The sequence below is a fragment of the Scyliorhinus torazame genome, chromosome 1, assembly GCF_047496885.1.
Source record: "Scyliorhinus torazame isolate Kashiwa2021f chromosome 1, sScyTor2.1, whole genome shotgun sequence".
Classification (NCBI taxonomy): domain Eukaryota; kingdom Metazoa; phylum Chordata; class Chondrichthyes; order Carcharhiniformes; family Scyliorhinidae; genus Scyliorhinus; species Scyliorhinus torazame.
In genome coordinates, this window is record NC_092707.1 from 140,710,267 (window position 1) to 140,727,754 (window position 17,488).

A 17,488-nucleotide genomic window follows, 5' to 3' on the forward strand; every position below is an offset into this window, starting at 1 on the left:
AACAACAAAAATAGAAAATATATTTGTTTTTACATTTAATAATACAAAAGTGATAATACAGAACAATGAATGTGATGTTGAAGAAGTAACTATGGAAAATCTGTTGTCAATGTGCCGTGGGTAGCGAGAGGCAGCCATTTTGTAAAAATGGGTTGCCGGAAAAAAAGTTTGAAAAACACTACATTAGATGATGCCACAAGAAACTTCTGCATTGTAATGTTATAGAACCTGCTTACAGTGGTGCTTCATATTGGTATTCAGCTGATTCAAATAAGAGCTGCATTATAAAAGTGTAAGGGTCACCCAGAAAAAGGTCAAATAATGGAACTGTTCTCTTTAGACGGAGAGAATTATTTTTTGGTGCAGTTTCAGAATTAGAGAATCTCTTAAAAAGCAAAAAATGAAAGGAATAGAGAATTCCAGTCCTTGCATCATCAGCATGTTTTACTTGTTTCAACTGCCCAAGCGGGATCGCCTGTGTCTTGAGTCCCAAAGAGCTGGAAAAGTTCCTGTAATAAACATGTTAAATATGGAACACAGATCATATTTTGTGGATACAGAGACAAAATTTGTTATGAATGTTGCCTCAAATACCCATCTACTGTTTTTAAAGGCAACCCATATTGAATCATGTAAGTAGAATTTATTTATTGTTATGCCATTCACTTCAGTTTTTCTTATCGTTCCTTTCCTTCCTCGATATGCTCGGGAAAGACTTGTGGATTCCTGTACTTTGTCTGCCCCGAGTGCCTTTTTGTGATACGTGGTGAGTGCGTGTGAGCTGTTCAAATGGGTCAATTAGAGTGAGCCCAGCACCGCCACCTCATGGTGCTTGTTGGATCAGCTGTGGACTGCTTTGATAGTTTCCATTTGCCCCTCCCTATCCCAGGGATGCTGATAGTTGCATCTTTATGAGCTTGGCAAGCCTCATTATAAATCAGGATTCAAACCTGAGGCCTTGCTGATCTCTCTCTACTGCAATGCCATACCACATGTTGGGCAGCACAGTAGCATTGTGGATAGCACAATTGTTTCACAGCTCCAGGGTCCCAGGTTCGATTCTGGCTTGGGTCACTGTCTGTGCGGAGTCTGCACATCCTCCCTGTGTGTGCATGGGTTTCCTCCGGGTGCTCCGGTTTCCTCCCACAGTCCAAAGATGTGCAGGTTAGGTGGATTGGCCATGATAAATTGCTCTTAGTGTCCAAAATTGCCCTTAGTGTTGGGTGGGGTTACTGGGTTATGGGGATAGGGTGGAGGCGTTGACCTTGGGTAGGGTGCTCTTTCCAAGAGCCGGTGCAGACTCGATGGGCTGAATGGCCTCCTGCATTGTAAATTCTATGACATGATGCAATCATTCATTGGTGAGCTCATGCTATTCTCTGAATTCCTCTTAACCATTCTGCATTTTAAAAAAAATTTAGCAAAATAATTTCTGTTGCCTCAGGTAATTGAAATCCATTAACAATGAAATATTTCATGTCAGAAACCATATAACCTTTCTTTCTTTTCATGATATAGCTCCTCTCTCCCTTACTTGTATCTTCCTCGAAGCATTTAAATTCATGTTCTTATAGTCTTGTTTATGCTTTTTCTTATGGAGTTGCTTTGCACAATATTCTTGACCCTTGTTTGAACTGCCCAAGGCCATAACCTATGTCAGCAAATTATTGCATTAGGTTTCTTAGCTCTATGGTTTTATATTCTGTGTGGGTTCCAGCTTGACTATTCTAAGGTTTTTCGTTGTCTTTTCTTATAAATATGAGCTGTTTATACATTAATTTATTAATCTTGCACCTCTCGATTTAAACATTCTTGGTGCATGCCCTTTCCTTTATCAGGCAAGGGATGTGGATGCCTCCTTAGTAGAGCCTGCATAGTGGAGCTGGCGTGGGACTGTTATAATGGTACCAATTCTGATGGAAACCATACTCCTCGATGGCAAGCTCAGCCTGGAAACATGGAATCCAGAAACTGTGGGCAACCATGTGGTATTGAGAAAGTACAGATGTTGCAGTTTACGGTTCAATTCCTTCAGGCTCAGCTGGACTCGTAATCTAAAATATATAGCACAGAAACTGCAGGCCCATTAGCCAAACGAGCCCATGCAGACTTAATCTGGATAAATGCAACAGTTAGTAAATCGATAACTGACACTGGGGAATCACTATTTGTTGGATTCCCTGAGGAGGAGTATGATTTTGCTAAGACTAGACCTTAATTTAGAAAATAATTTTGGAACCTAAGCGCATACTGATCTGATTTTCCTTGAACAAGAACTACCGAATTGGAATGTTCTGTTCAAAATGTGGGAGTCCATTTTGACTCACCAGATGACCTTTTGTTTCTTGGCAAAGCACATCATGAATTTGTTTTGCTCTTGTACTCTTTATCAAGGCAATCAAATGGGGCCGGTCCTGTATGTTTCTATTCACACTACTTTTTTTTTAAATTTAGAGTACCCAATTCATTTTTTCCAATTAAGGGGCAATTTAGCATGGCCAATCCACCTAGCCTGCACTTCTTTGGGTTGTGGGGGCGAAACCCACGCAAACACGGGGAAAATGTGCAAACTCCACTCAGCTGAACACCCTTTGAAGGAGGAAAGGGCTCAGAATGTACTCTGGGTGGGGACTTCAATGTCCATCACTAAGAGTGGCTCAGTAGCAACACCAGAAATTGAGCTGGCTGAGTCCTAAAGGATGTAGCTGCTGGGCTGGGTATGCGGCAGCTGGTGAGAGAACTAACCAGAGGAAAAACATACATGACCTCATCATCACCAACCTGTCTACATCTATTCGTGTGTGACCACTGCACAGTCCTTGTGGAGACAAAGTGTCATCTTCACATTTGAGGATACCCTCCATTGTGTTTTATGACATGACTACTATGCCAAAGAACAGATCGAGCAACTCCAGACTGGGCATCCATGAGGCATTGTGAGCCATTGGCAGTAGCAGAATTGTACTCAACCACAATCTGTAACCTCATAGCCCAGCATATCCCCACTTTACCATTACAACCAAGCCTGGTTCAATGAGTGCAGGAGGGCATACCTAAAAATGAGTTGCCAACTTGGTGAAGCTACAATGCAGGATTGCTTGAGTACCAAACAGCAACAAGTAATAGAGCTAAGCCATTCCACAACCAACAAACCCGACCTAAGCTCCGCAGTCCTACCACATCCAGTGGTGGACAATTAAACAACTCCCTGGCGGAGGTGGCTCCACAAATATCCACATCCCAGTGATAGAAGAACCCAGCACATCACTGCTTTTACTATAATCTTCAGCCAGAAGTGCTGACCTCCAGGATCAAAAATACCAGTCTTCAGCTTATTCGATACACTCCACATGATATCAAGAAACTACTTGAATGCACTGGATGCTGTGCCAGAGGCCCTGACAATATTCCGACAATAGTACTCCAAAACTAATCGCACCACTACACCTACAACACTGGTATCTACCCAGCAATGTGGAAAGTTGCCCAGGGTGTAAAAAATTTATTCATGGGAACTAGGCATCGTTATTGCTATCCCTGAGGGCATTTACGAGTCCACAATGCTGTGGATCTGGAGTCACACATAGACCAGGTAAGGACAACAGACAGATTTCCTTCCTTAGAGGGCATTAATGAACCAGATGGGGTTCTATGGCAATTGACAATGGTTTCATGGTCTTCATTGGACTTCTTAATTGATTTAACATTTAAAAAAAAAAAAAATTCAAATTTCACCATCTGCCTTATTCAAACCAGGGTCCCTAGAACATTACCCTAGGTCTTCTGATTACAAGTCCAGCGACAATACCACAATGCCACTGCTTCACTGTGCACAAAAAAAAATCCAATCTGGCCAATTACTGTCCCATCAGTCTATTCTTAGTATTCAATAATTGGAGGTCAATTATCTCTGTTCCAGGACCACAATACAGAAGTTCCTCAGGAAGTGTTCTTAGTTCAACCATCTTCATCAATGACCTTTCTTCCATCACGAGGTTAGAAGTGTGGGGATGTCCGCTGATGACTGCACATCGCTGATGACTACACAATGTTCAATACTATTCGCAACTCCTCCTCATACTGAAGCAGTCCATGTCCAAAAGCAGGAAGACCTAGAACAATATCCAAGCTTGGGCTGACAAGTAAAATTTGCCCCACAGAAGTGCCAGGCAATGACCATGTCCAACAAGAGAGAATCTAACTATTCCCACCATGACATTCAATTATGTTACAGTCACTGAATCCCCCACTATCAACATCCTGAGAGTTACCATTGATCAGACAGGACTAGCCATATAAATATTATGGCAGCCAGAGCAGGTCAAAGGCTAGGAATCCTGTGACAAGTAACTCACCACCTGACTCCCCAAAGCCTGCTCACCATCTACAAGGCACAAGTCTGGATGGGTGCAGCTCCAACAACATTCGAAGCATAACTTGATCTAGGATAAAGCAACCCACTTGATTGGCATACCTTCCACAAACATACACTCTCTTCACCACAAACATACACTCCCTTCACCACTGACGAACAGTGATAGCAGTGTGTACCACCGACAAGATGCACTCGTCAAGGCTCCTTAGGCAGCACCTTCCAAACCCATAGCCACTATCAACTAGGACAACGGCGGCAGACACACGAGCTCCACCAGCTGGAAGTTCTTCTAGTTACTCACCATCTTGATTTGGAACTTGGGAACAACGATCCTTCACTGTCGCTGGGTCAAAATCCTGGAATTCTTTCCCTAACTGCACTGTTAGTGTCCCTACACCACAGGGACTGTATCAGTTCAAGAAGGGAGTTTCTCTCCCACCCGCTACCTTCTCGAGGACAATTGGGGATGGACTAAAGTGTTGGCCTAGCCAGCGACACCTGCATCCCGTAACTGAATTAAAACATCTATAGTCCTGCAGCATTAAGTATAGTTCCAGAAAGGGGAAAGCCTCGTCTGTTAGATATGTAGAAAATGCTCCCAGGTCGACGTGAGAGGATGGGATCAGACTTTAGGATGATGGTTCACCGCAATCAAATAATCTGCCAGTACCTGCAGTTTAGGTTATCCAATGAAGACAACCCATTTAGCTAGTCAATGTAGAGCACCTGGTGTCCATGGAGCTGTCCGCAGCAGGGATCAGCATTTAGAAGAGACTAAGAGGAAAAGAAAGGGAAAATAGTTGTGTAACTGGTATCTAGAACATTTTATTTTTTTCTGTACCATTACTTTTTTTTGTTTTAAAAGCCAACAGTACTCCATTCTGCCCCTAGATGGCTCTGTTGCACTGTGTACAAAGTTTGGTGACAGAAATTCAAACTGGCAACGTTATCTGGCGGTTGCATTCAGTTGCATTGTTTTTCTTGGGGCTGTCAGAAATATCAGATGATTATTTATGTCTTCTAAATTATTGACCTTGAACCAATTCAATTTTTTCATTAAACATGTGAATTCGCAAACATCTGTTTAAAATCTTGCAAACCAAACTTTGGAGGCCGAGTGGAGTTGATTGACCTGTGGAACTTTCCTCATTCTGACAAAGCTTTATCTGTTTTCTTGTTTAGCCTTCTACCACCCGGAGCCGCAGAGAGCCTTTTACCTAGTTCTCGAAACTACTCTGAGATTAAGCTGTTGAAGTTGTATAACAGGATGTTGGGTTCTATTTTTGCTCCTTGTGATGGAGATGCCCATTTAACGACCCAGATGGAAACTGAAATTCATCTCATATTTTTGGCACATTTAAACGTCAGATCTTCATGGAACATGGAGCCAGTTCCCTTCTGTTTGATGGTCCTTTCAATCTGGCACAGAAGTCTACATTGAGTCTAGTTAGGTTTAACTGCTCATCAGTTCAACACATGATTTAACTCTGACACTTCTATAAATAGTTCATAAACTTTGCCTTGTCTAATTTTTGCATTTACAGTTCCCGCTATACATACTTATTTTCTCTTCCCCCCCCCCCCCCCCTTTTCTCCTTGTGCCTTGTAGGTGCTGGTCCCAGCTGTGCGCACCAGTTGCCATGCAAATCTGGTTTCACAATCATTATAAAACAACCAAATAAAGACACTGGAGCAAATATATGCACAGACATTACCTCATAAAATCTTAAATATCAAAAGAAATGTGTATACATTTTTATTATTTCCTTTCAGTGGATTACCAATCCGACTCCTGATATTACCATCGTGGGTGGCACGGAAGAACAGTGGTTAGCACTGTCGCTTCACAGCTCCAGAGTCCCAGGTTCAATTCCCAGCTTGGATCGCTGTCTGTGTGGGGTCTGCACGTTCTCCCTGTGTCTGCATGGGTTTCCTCCGGGTGCTCCGATTTCCTCCCACAAGTCCTGAAAGACATGAGGTTAGGTAATTTGGACATTCAGAATTCTTCCTCTGTGTACCCAAACAGGCTGCTGAGGGCTTTTCTCAGTAACTTCATTGCAGTAAGACCACTTGTGACAATAAAGATTATTATTATTATCAAGCCTGTTCATCATAATTAGTTTCATTCTCACTAACGCTTGCATAAAGGTGTTCATTTTACCTTGCTTCATCTGTAAGAAGTTTTTATTTCGCTCCTACTAAATGTGTTCTTGCCATACAAATTATGTAGCGCAGTGGGTTAGCCCTGCTGCCTCACGGCACCGAGGTCCCAGGTTCGATCCCGGCTCTGGGTCACTGTCCGTGTGGAGTTGCACATTCTCCCTGTGTTTGCGTGAGTTTTGCCCCCACAACCCAAAGATGTGCAGGGTAGGTGGATTGGCCACGCTAAATTGCCCCTTAATTGGAAAAACTGAATTGGATACACTAAATGTATATTAAAAAAAAAAAAAAAAGAAATGGAGGGCAATGCTTCTGAAACATTGTTATTTTTTTCCCTGCTCTATTTATCTGCCCTCTTCTGAAAGCTAGATAACAACCATCTGTCAGTATTTGTTTAGGTGGCCATTTTTAATTCTTCAATCACAAACTCAAATTACCTGCACCCTATTCCACATTTGGCTTCTCACCTATTACTTGGTGATATTGGTTGGTCTCCTTTATCCGTCAATCTGATGATTTCAGAATTCTTGTCCTTATGGGGGACACGGCAACATAGTGGTTAGCACAGTTGCTTCACAGCTCCAGGATCCCAGGTTCGATTCTCGGCTTGGGTCACTGTCTGTGCGGAGTCTGCACGTTCTCCCCATGTGTGCGTGGGTTTCCTCCGGGTGCTCCGGTTTACTCCCACAGTCTAAAAATGTGCAGGTTAGGAGGATTGGCCATGCTAAATTGCCCTTAGTGTCCAAAAAGGTTGGGCTGGGTGGGGTTACTGGGTTACAGGGATAGGGTGGGCTTAGGTAGGGTGCTCCAAGGGCCAGTGCAGACTCGTTGGGCCTAATAGCTTCCTTCTGCACTGTAAATTCTATGATTCTACCCACTCTGTCTTTGCAAACTCTTACAACTCTTCTATCTGCCCGACTGTATATTTGTGCACTCACTGCCTACCTCTTTAGCCATTGCTGCATCCCCACCTTTTTAACACTTTCTTTCTGAGCCCCCCTGTCTTGATACATCTTTTCCTAGCTTTAAAAACCTTTAACATTTTCCAAGCGCTTTCAATCAGTTTTCCTTGTGCTCCTCTTGTATGCCATATTTTGCATGTGAAAAGTGTAGTTCATAAACCTGCACAACTTGTGTCATTGAACTGTTTAACTGGGAGCCCAACACAGCCAAAACTAATATATTTGTCTGGCCTTCCTACCTGAGCATTTCTCACAGCTTGGCTGATAATCGGGTAGTTTCATAGAATCCTAGAATCCCTACTGTGCAAAAGGAGGCCATTCGGCCCACTGTGTTTGCACTGACCCTCTGAAAGAATACCCTACCTAGGCCCATAGGCCACAAACCCGTAACACCACCTAACCTTGTTTGGACACTAAGGAGCAATTTTGCACGGCCAATCCATCTAACCTGCACACCTTTGTACTATGGGAGGAAACCGGAGCACCCGGAGGAAACTCGTGCAGACACGGGGAGAAAGTACAAACTCCACACAGTCACCCAAGGTTGGAATCAAACCAGGGCCTCTGGCGCTGTGAGGCAGCAGTGCTAACCACTGTGCAACCATGCCGCCCCCTTGGCCTTACTGACTACATGCTATTCAAACATTGTGCGCTTTGTATATGCCATCCAGCATTTACAATAGACACTTCTTAGCAGATGTCACTGGAGTACCATAATTGGCCAAATTAATCCCGGATGACTTTTTGTTACGCTTCCTCCTGCCTAGTCTGGTGAAGTAATTGGTAGCACTGTTATTGTTACAGTGGTCCAGTTCTGCTAACTCACTGTAAACCAAGTACTAAAACGGGTCATTCGTGATCTTTTAGATTAATATTGTACCATATGTGTGTTACACACTTACCACTAAATTCTGGGAATATAAAATATATGATTCACAAATCTGTCACCCATAGTATATTCTGTAACAAGTATGTTCTTTATAAGTGACGCCTTCAAAAGTGTGCTTTTTATTATCTTAGATGAAAGAAAAAAGAAAAGCATTGAAGAAAGAAGGAAAGTCTTGCATTGTGGAAGAGGATGACCCTGAAATGGTAAGATTTCAGTTAAGGCGGCCGATAACCTTTTCAGATATGAGCCTCACCGAATCCGTGTCTTGCATTTTAGCTGGGGAAAATGCTTAAGTGTTGGTAGTGTTTAAGGAATAAAATTAGGCACTAAAAGAGATCGAACACTTGGCAGTTCATATTGCAGTAGCTGAACTGTAATGGGCTTCTTGAGAGCTTGCCAAAGTGAGCAGCACATTGTAGCAAGCATTTATTTCGAACCATTTGTCATTGGGGCAGACAATTTTTTCTGCAGTTCTTTCTGTATTCCCATTTGTGAAAAAAATCGAGCTTGGATTTTTACTGAAGGTGGTTTGTTTTTTCTGAGTGCTTTTCTGAAATGAATTTTAGATCTTTAACATGTTAGGTGAAATATAGCTCCACCAAAAAGTGTTATGAAACTTGGTAAAATATATAACATGATTGGATTAGATTTGTTTATTGTCACATGTATTGTTCTCCATGCAGTGCAGACAGATCATTCTATACATGAAAAGAAAATACATAGGGCAAACATAAAATACACAATGTAAAGGCGTAGGCATAGGCATCGGGTGAAGCATACAGGAGTGTAGCATTGCTCAGTAGAGAAGATGTGTGAAGAGATCAGATCAGTTCATAAGAGGGTCGTTTAGGAGTCTGGTAGCAGCGGGGAAGAAGCTGTTATTGAATATGTTCGTGTGTGTTCTCAAATTTTTGTATTTCCTGCTCAATGGAAGAGTGAGTAAGCCGGTGGGAGGGGTCTTTGGTTATGCTGCCCGCTTTCCCCAGGCAGTGGGAGATGTGGATGGGAGGGGGATCATGTGATGGACTGGGCTGTGTTCACCACTCTGTAGTTTCTTACGGTCTTGGGCCGAGCAGTTGCCATACGAGGCTGTGATACAGCCAGATAGGATGCTTTCTATGGTGCACCTGTAAATGTTGGTAAGAGTCAATGTGGACATACCGAAACATGGGTAAAATTTTTGAAAGCTTTTTTATATTTTTATAAAAACATACAAATTCAAACATTTTATAAAAAAACTGTTTTATGCAAGTTTATTTAAAACTATGTAAGGGAGTTTAATTCAAAAAGATAAAGGCAGTTGCTCTCCTGTTTGCTCAGAAAAGGCAAATGTAGGTGACCTGCTGCAAAATCTCAATTTGCAATGCCTTAAACCACATTGGAAGACGTGTAACAGCAGCAGGACACTGTGAACAGGAGGTACTTTAAGCCAATCCAGTAGAGACCAGGAACATATGTGGGATCTCGGGTCTCTTTATTGTATTAGTTTACAGTCTACCAACTTAGCTGTGGTGTTACATTTCTGTATAATAATACATATTTAATCCTTTCTCAGCAATGATTACCCATGTGCTGATATACACTGCATCGTCAGATCAGTGTCAAACCACTTTTCTTAGCATATTTAAACTGTTTAAAAATAATATATATTTTTATTGGTATTTTAAATATTATATACATTAGCGCTCATTTTTGTTTATTGTACAGTACAAAGGTTTTTATGTCTCTCTATTTACAGCTTTCGCTGTCTGACTCTGCGTACAATCCTTCTTACTAATTCCCTCCCCTGATGCCCTCTCTGCTTGTTCTGGGGTGGGGTGTTCCCCCTCCTCGTTTCCTTCTTTCCCCCCCCCCCCCTTCTCCCCCTGTCAATTTTGGCCGTGTCCATCATGTGGGTGGGGTGGGGGGGTTCCCCCCTCCGTGTTATTTCTTCTGTCCCTCTCAGGCTCTCTCTTCAGTCTACCCCCTCTTCCCCTGGGTTGTGTGTCCCTGACATTCCTCTGTCTTTTCTTTTTACTGTCCAGTTTCCCGCTGCTGGCCTCAAACAGGTTTTGGAACAGGCCGGCAAATTGTCCCCATGCAGTAAGGAGGCCTTCCTCCGACCATCGGGTGGCGTATTTGATCTTCTCCAGGTGGAACAATTCCGACAGGTCTGCCAGCCATTCTGCAGCTGTGGGTGTTGCTGCTGATCGCCAGCCGAGCAGGAATCCCCATCATGCGATTAGGGAAGCGAAAGCTAGGGCGTTGGCCCTCTTCCCTATGTGTAGCTCTGTCTGCACTGATATCCTGAAGATTGCCACATTTGGGCATGGCTTCACCTTCACCCCCACAACTTTGGACATTGCCTCAGAAAAAGCTGTCCAGAACCCAGCAAATTTGGGATAAGCCCAAAACATGTGGGTGTGGTTGGCCGGGCCTCTCTGGCACCGTTCACATTTGTAATCCACCTCCGGGAAGAACCTGCTCATTCGGGTTCTGGTCAGGTGTGCTCTGTGCATCACTTTGAGCTGCATGAGGCTGAGCCTTGCACAGGAGGAGGTGGAGTTGGCCCTGCTCAGTGCTTTGCTCCAGAGTCCCCAACCCACTTCTGTTCCCAGTTCATTGCGCCCCCCCCCCCCCCCCCCCCCCCAATTTCCATTTGGACTTGTCTAGTGTTTATTGGGCCCTGTTCAGTAACTGTCCATATATTTTTCCGCAGAGTCCCCTTTCCTTACTGTCCATGTTCATCAGGTCCTCTTAATAGTGTGGTCTCCAGGGTTTTGGGGTATCCTACTGTCTCTTTGCAGAGGAGGTGTTTATTTGTAGGTGTCTCATTTCCTGTCCTGTCGGTAGTTCCCATTCCTCCGTCAGTTCGTTCAGGGTTGATAGTCTGTTTCCTAAATAGAAGTCCCTAATTGTCAGCGTTCTCCCGTCCTGTCTCCATTTTTTAAAGGTTGTGTCTGGCATGGCTGGTGGGAATCTGGTTTCCGCAGATGGGGACCACGGGGGACATCTTGGTCAACCCGAAGTGTTGTCTTAATTGGTTCCACGTTTTCAGTGTGGCCACTACTACTGGGCTGGATACGTTTTCCCAATGGGGATGGAAGCGCTGCCGTGGCTAGGGCCTAGAGGGTCGTCCCCTTGCAGGTGGCCTCCTCCATCTGTACCCACTCCGAGTTGGGTTCGTGTACCCATTCTCCCACTCTTTCGCTGTTGCCGCCCAATGGTAATATTGCAGATTTGGTAGAGCCAGGCCTCCTTTCATTTTCCTCCTTTGCAGTATTGATTTGGGGGCTCTTGGATTCTTACCCCCCGCACACAAAAGCCATAATTAAGTGGTCTACATTTTGGAAGAAAGACTTGGGGATGAAGATCGCTATGGAGCTAAGCAGGAAGAGGAACCTCGGCACTACGTTCATTTTGATCTTCTCCACCCTCCCCACTAGGGAGAGCGGGAGTGAGGCCCACCTCTGTAGGTCCTTTTTGATTTCCTCCACCAAGTTTGTCAGGTTCTACTTGTGGATCTGTAACCAGTCTCTGGCTATTTGGATCCCCAGGTATCGGAATCTATTTTGGGCTATTTTAAACGGGAACCTCTCCAGCTCTCCCTCCCCCATTTGGGTTCACTGGGCCTGCCTTGCTTTTGCCCAGGTTGAGTTTGTAACCTGAGAAGGTTCCGAACTCTCTCAGGATCCGCATGATTGCTTTCAGTCCTTCCTGTGGCTTTGAGACGTATAGGAGCAGGTCATCTGCATAGAGCGAAGCTCTCTCTTTTTTTGAATGCCCTTCCAGCTTCCCGCGTCCGGCAGAGCTAGCGCCAGGGGCTCGATTAGTAGTGCTAACAAGAGCGGGAATAGCGGGCATCCCTGCCTTGTGCCTCTTTGTAGCTGGAAGTATTCAGAGCTGGTGGTGTTGGTTCGTACGCTCGCCATAGGAGCGTTGTACAGGAGTACAGGGTTGTACAGGGGCAGCACGGTAGCATTGTGGATAGCACAATTGCTTCACAGCTCCAGGGTCCCAGGTTCAATTCCGGCTTGGGTCACTGTCTGTGCGGAGTCTGCACATCCTCCCCGTGTGTGCGTGGGTTTCCTCCGGGTGCTCCGGTTTCCTCCCACAGTCCAAAGATGTGCAGGTTAGGTGGATTGGCCATGATATATTGCCCTTAGTGTCCAAAATTGCCCTTAGTGTTGGGTGGGGTAACTGGGTTATGGGAATAGGGTGGAGGTGTTGACCTTGGGTAGGGTGCTCTTTCCAAGAGCCGGTGCAGACTCGATGGGCTGAATGGCCTCCTTCTGCACTGTAAATTCTATGAAACTATGAGTCTCACCCAAGCGGCGAATCCCGCTCCTAGCCCAAACCGTTCCAGTACCTCGCGGAAGTACTTCCATTTGACTCTGTCAAAGGCCTTTTCTGCGTGCAGGGAGATGATCACCTCTGGTGATCTCTTCCCAAATGGGGTCGTTATTATATTCATCAGCCACCTGATGATTGCAGTGAATTGCCTACCCTTGACAAAGCCTCTACGACCACCTCTGGTACACCGCTCTCCAGCCTTTTGGCCAACAACTTTTGTGGATATTTTTGTGTCACATTTAGCAGCGAAATGGGTTTATATGATCCACATTCCGTTGGATCTTTGTCTTTTTTGACCTGCACTGGTGTAGGAGGAAAAGTGCCCATTGCCAGCGCGTCTCTGAACATGTCCCTTAGATGTGGGGCCAGGGCCAGCGCAAACTTTTTGTAGAAGTCCGCCAGGAACCTGTTTGGTCCCGGCGCATTCCCCGCCTGCATGGAGCTGATGCTCTCCAGAATTTCTCCCAGATCTATTGGTGCTTCCAGCTCTCCCTGTCTGTCCTCCCCCACAACTGGTATTTCCAGTCCGCTGAGGAACTGTTTCATCCCTGCGTCGGGGGGCTTGGAGGTGTACAGTCCCTGGTAAATGGTCTCAAATACTCGATTGACCTCTTTGTTCCTCTACCGGTCTGCCTCTGCCATCCCTGTGGTATTTCCCTCGTGCCTGCCTGCTTTCTTGGCTGGTGAGCCAGTAGGCGGCCAGCCATTTCGCCGTGTTCGTAGAAGGTCCCTCGCATCTGGCGGAGTTGGTGCACTGCTTTCCTCCTGGAGAACAGGTTAAAGTCCATTTGTAGCTTTTTCCTCTTCGCCAGCAGCTCTATGGTCAGGGCCTTGGAGTACTTTCTGTCGACCTCCAAGATAGTCGATCAGCTGTTGCCTGGCCGCCGTCTCTTCCCTGTCTCTACATGCCTTGTTGACTTTGATTTCCCCTCTGATCACAGACTTTAGTGCCTCCCAGAACGTGGAAGGTGGTGAGACCTCCCCGTTTCGATTGTCACTCACATAATTGCCTATGGCCTGTGATGATTTCTGGCAGAAGTCCTTGTCGGCCAAGAGGTCCGTGTTCAGTTTCCATGTGGGGTGCTGAGTGTGGCCTGTCTCCAACCTCCCATCCCCGCAGTGTGGAGTGTGTTTGGAGATGACCACTGCGTAGTATTCCGCTCGTACAATTCCTGGAAGCACCCATTTCCCCACTGCAAAGAAGTCGATACGAGTGTATACCTTGTATATTTGTGAAAAGAACGAGAATTCCTTTTTCCCCCGGGTGTAGGAACCTCCGTGGGTCCAGCGCCCCATCTGCTCCATAAATGCTCCCAGTTCCTTAGCCATGCCTGCCTTTGTTCCCGTTCAGGGCTTCGATTGGTCGGTCAGCGGGTCCTGTACGCAGTTAAAGTCCCCTCCCATTATCAGTCGGTGTGTGTCAATGTTGGGGATTTCCGCCATGGTCCTTTATATAAATTCTATATCCTCCCAATTGGGCGCGTACACGTTCACCAGCACTACCGGTGCCCCTTCCAGGACACCGCTGACCATGATATACCATCCCCCATGGTCCATAACCGTCCTAGTCTCTGTAAATATCGCCCTCTTGCTGATCAGTATGGCTACTCCCCTAGCCCTTGACTCGTAGCATGAATGGTACGTCTGTCCCACCCATTCCTTCCTTACCAGTAATCTGTCCTTCTCCCTCAGGTATATCTCCTGCAGGTAGACTATGTCAGCCTTCAGGCGTCTCAGGTGGGCGAAGACTCTGGATCTTTTCACCGGGTGCTGAGTTCTTTTACATTCCAGGTGACTATCCTGGTGGGAGGATTTTGTCCTCCCGTTCCTGTGGAATCAACCATACTTGCCTGTTGGATGCACCCCTGCGCTCCGGGGTTTCCCTTTGCTAGGGGGCTTTCCAAAATGGTCACAGTCTTCACTCTCACCATGAGGTTGGGCCCCTGCGCTCCAGGGTTTCCCTTAGTCCAGGGGGCACCCATCATGACTGCCATCTATGTGCACGCCACGTGGGTGTTCCCCTGCACTCTGGAGTCTCCCTTTGTTTAGGGGCCCTCCAAAGTGTCTGCTTGTGGCAGCATCTTGATTTCTCGGCCTGTTCCATGCCTGTTGAGGCCTGTGTCTGTCTTGCTGCCAACCCTTTCCTATCTTTCTGACCCCTGTCTGTTCTGTGAGTTCCCACTGTCCCCGATCCCCTCCCCTCCTCTCCTTGTCCCCCCTCCTGTATTCTCACTTCCTTCTCCGCTGGGGTGCCAACGTAGTGTTCCTTCCCCGGTACGTAACCCAGATGCTGGCTGAACCTCACCCCGTTCTTGTAGAGTGCCGAATTTGCCCTATTGAACTCTGCCCTCCTTTTACAAGGTCCGCCCAATGTCCCGGTAAACCTGATTCTATGTCCTTCCCATGAGCACGACTTTGTTTGTCGGGCCCACCTCCGGATCTTTTTCCGGTCCTGGTACCGGCACAACTTCGCAATTATCGCTCTCGGCTGCTCCCCAGATTAGATTTTGGCCTGTGTGACCTGACAAGTTCTGGGGGACTGAGGAAGCTGTCTCTCCTGACTAGGTTGCCCAGCATTTGGGCAATGTAGTCCATTGGTCCCCTCCCTCAATGCCCTCTGGTCAGCCCAAGATATGGACTTATTGCCTTCGGGACCTGTTTTCCTGGACTTCGACGTTCCCCTGGGCCGCCACCAACCTCCTCACCTCTGCCTCCAGAGCCATGAGCCTGTCGCTCTGATCCGATGACGCCCTTTCCAGATCCAGGATTGTCCTTTCCTGGGCCTCCACCATCTTCCCCAGGCCGTCTATTGTGCGCTGGGGGGGGGGGGCATCGCTTCCGTCATCAGTTCCTTCACCACCACCTGGAACTCCATTTTAATCGCCTTCCTCATGGCATCCAGTTCCTTTTTTAGGAAACTCTTCCCGGTGTGGGGGGAGATGTCACCATTCGCTCTTGTTCCACCGTCTGGGACGCGCTCCTGGTTCGTGGGTCCGCTGGTCTGTCTACCTGTTGCTCTTGCCCCTTTCCGCCGCTTCTGCCTTCTTGTCGGCTCTTTGAACTGTTGTTTGCCGGCATCTTCCTTCTGTTGTTGTTCGCCCCGTCTGGGTTTGGTAGAGTTGTGGGTGGCTTTTTGGGCCAGAAATCTCAAAACATTCACTGGTTGGGAGGACAGCCACCTGATGTGCGTCCACTCAGCACGTCACTGCCATCGGAAGTCCCTTAAAACTGTTCTTTAAGCTACTTTAATGTGTGATATTGTATAAGTAAAAAGAAGACACCACTTCCAGGTTGATGAGGCTGTTTATTTTAACAAAAAAGAAAGAATGTACCTCTGGGATCTCTGGTACAACAGGTACAAAATATAAAAACCAAGAAATAACGATGAATCAATGTAAAATAAATAACTCCTTTAAAATACCGTGTGCACTATTGGGCTTCACACAATAGGAAGGATCTTGAGGCTTTTGCTAAAGCACAAGCAGATTCACTGATATGAGAAAATGCAGATTAGTAAATACTTACTTAGAATTGGGTCTTTTTTTCATCAAAATGATGCAGATTGTGGAGTAGTGTGGTCAAAGTGAAATTAATTAAGAACGGGGTGGCTAGATTGAAGTAGACCCCTTTCTGAAGATGAGGGATCCAGAACAAAGAATTAGAGGTACAAATTGTAACAGATTAAGAACTGTACCTTACACAAAACGTTGTGTAACATTTTGTACTCCTTTATGCTGTAGCCTTCAGAAACCATGGTGGTCAGATTGTGTAGCCTTTTGGAATGGCATTCAATCACCTTGCTAATGGCCATTAGCCATGTTGGAGCAGTTAACAAGAGGAACCTGTGAAGATTGCCAGTGTCCTCTCTGGGGCTTGGATCAAATCACTCTTTGTTTTTGGCTAAAGCTTCTTGAAACAACTTCCAATCCGTTAACTCAACATTTTGATAAAAGTGTTTTATTCTGATAGTAATGTCTTCACAGTTAATCCACCAATGTTACTGAGAAAAATGTTAGGCTTGCACTCAATACTGGGCTTATGTGTGGGGCACGAGTAGTGTTATAAAATGTTTTTTAAAATCTTGCTCTCTTTGTTCCCTGTTTTTCAACAAAGTTGAATAGGGAAGTGAGAATTGTAAACTTCCATCATTTCTGTAAACCAAGTGACTGGAACTACAAAAAATAGGTACTTGTTAACTTCCCTTCACTCTTGCTTCAGGATACATTTTCTCAGACAGCCCAGCTGTATTGTGGGAAGCAACTTTATGTGCAGCCTGTGATAAAGTGGATTAATGTCGTATGCCATCAAAATGTCAAAATATGAAACTGGAAAGGGGTTAGGATATAATCTGTATGAGGACTTCTTGTAGAGTTCACTAATCTTCTACTTCTCAATAGTAAAGCCATAATTTAAGCAAATAAATAGTCAATCATAAAGTAGTTATGCAGTGTTGGAGCTTGATGGGTTATCACACCCGAATGTACAGTTTCCAAGTTCTTTCACACTTGGTATTGCCTCTTGATTTCCACTTTTGACTTTGTATAACATTTAGTTGCTGCCTGAATGTTTAAAACATTAACCTTCGCCCTTTAATTTCTTGTGTCGTCTCTCCCCCCCCCACCCCCCTTTGGGCTCAGAGTGAATGTTGACATTATGTTCCATCACGGGAGGTTATTGTGCCTTCTCACCTGAGCATATTTTGAGCATTTTACGACCATTAGTTGTTGCTGGAGAGCCTGAGCTCTGTTTCCATTTCCCCCAACCTTGCAT

General features: G+C 45.5%; 1 protein-coding gene across 1 annotated transcript in view; it reads left to right on the forward strand.

Moving 5' to 3' along the window:
- The window catches only part of dnajc8 (DnaJ (Hsp40) homolog, subfamily C, member 8), a 45,772-nt gene that overhangs the window by 20,093 nt on the left and 8,191 nt on the right, over nt 1-17,488 (forward strand). Inside the window, exon 6 of the mRNA XM_072500919.1 lies at nt 8,518-8,589. Within this exon, the coding sequence (XP_072357020.1) occupies nt 8,518-8,589 (72 nt within the window). The remainder of the gene's footprint in view (nt 1-8,517; nt 8,590-17,488) is intronic.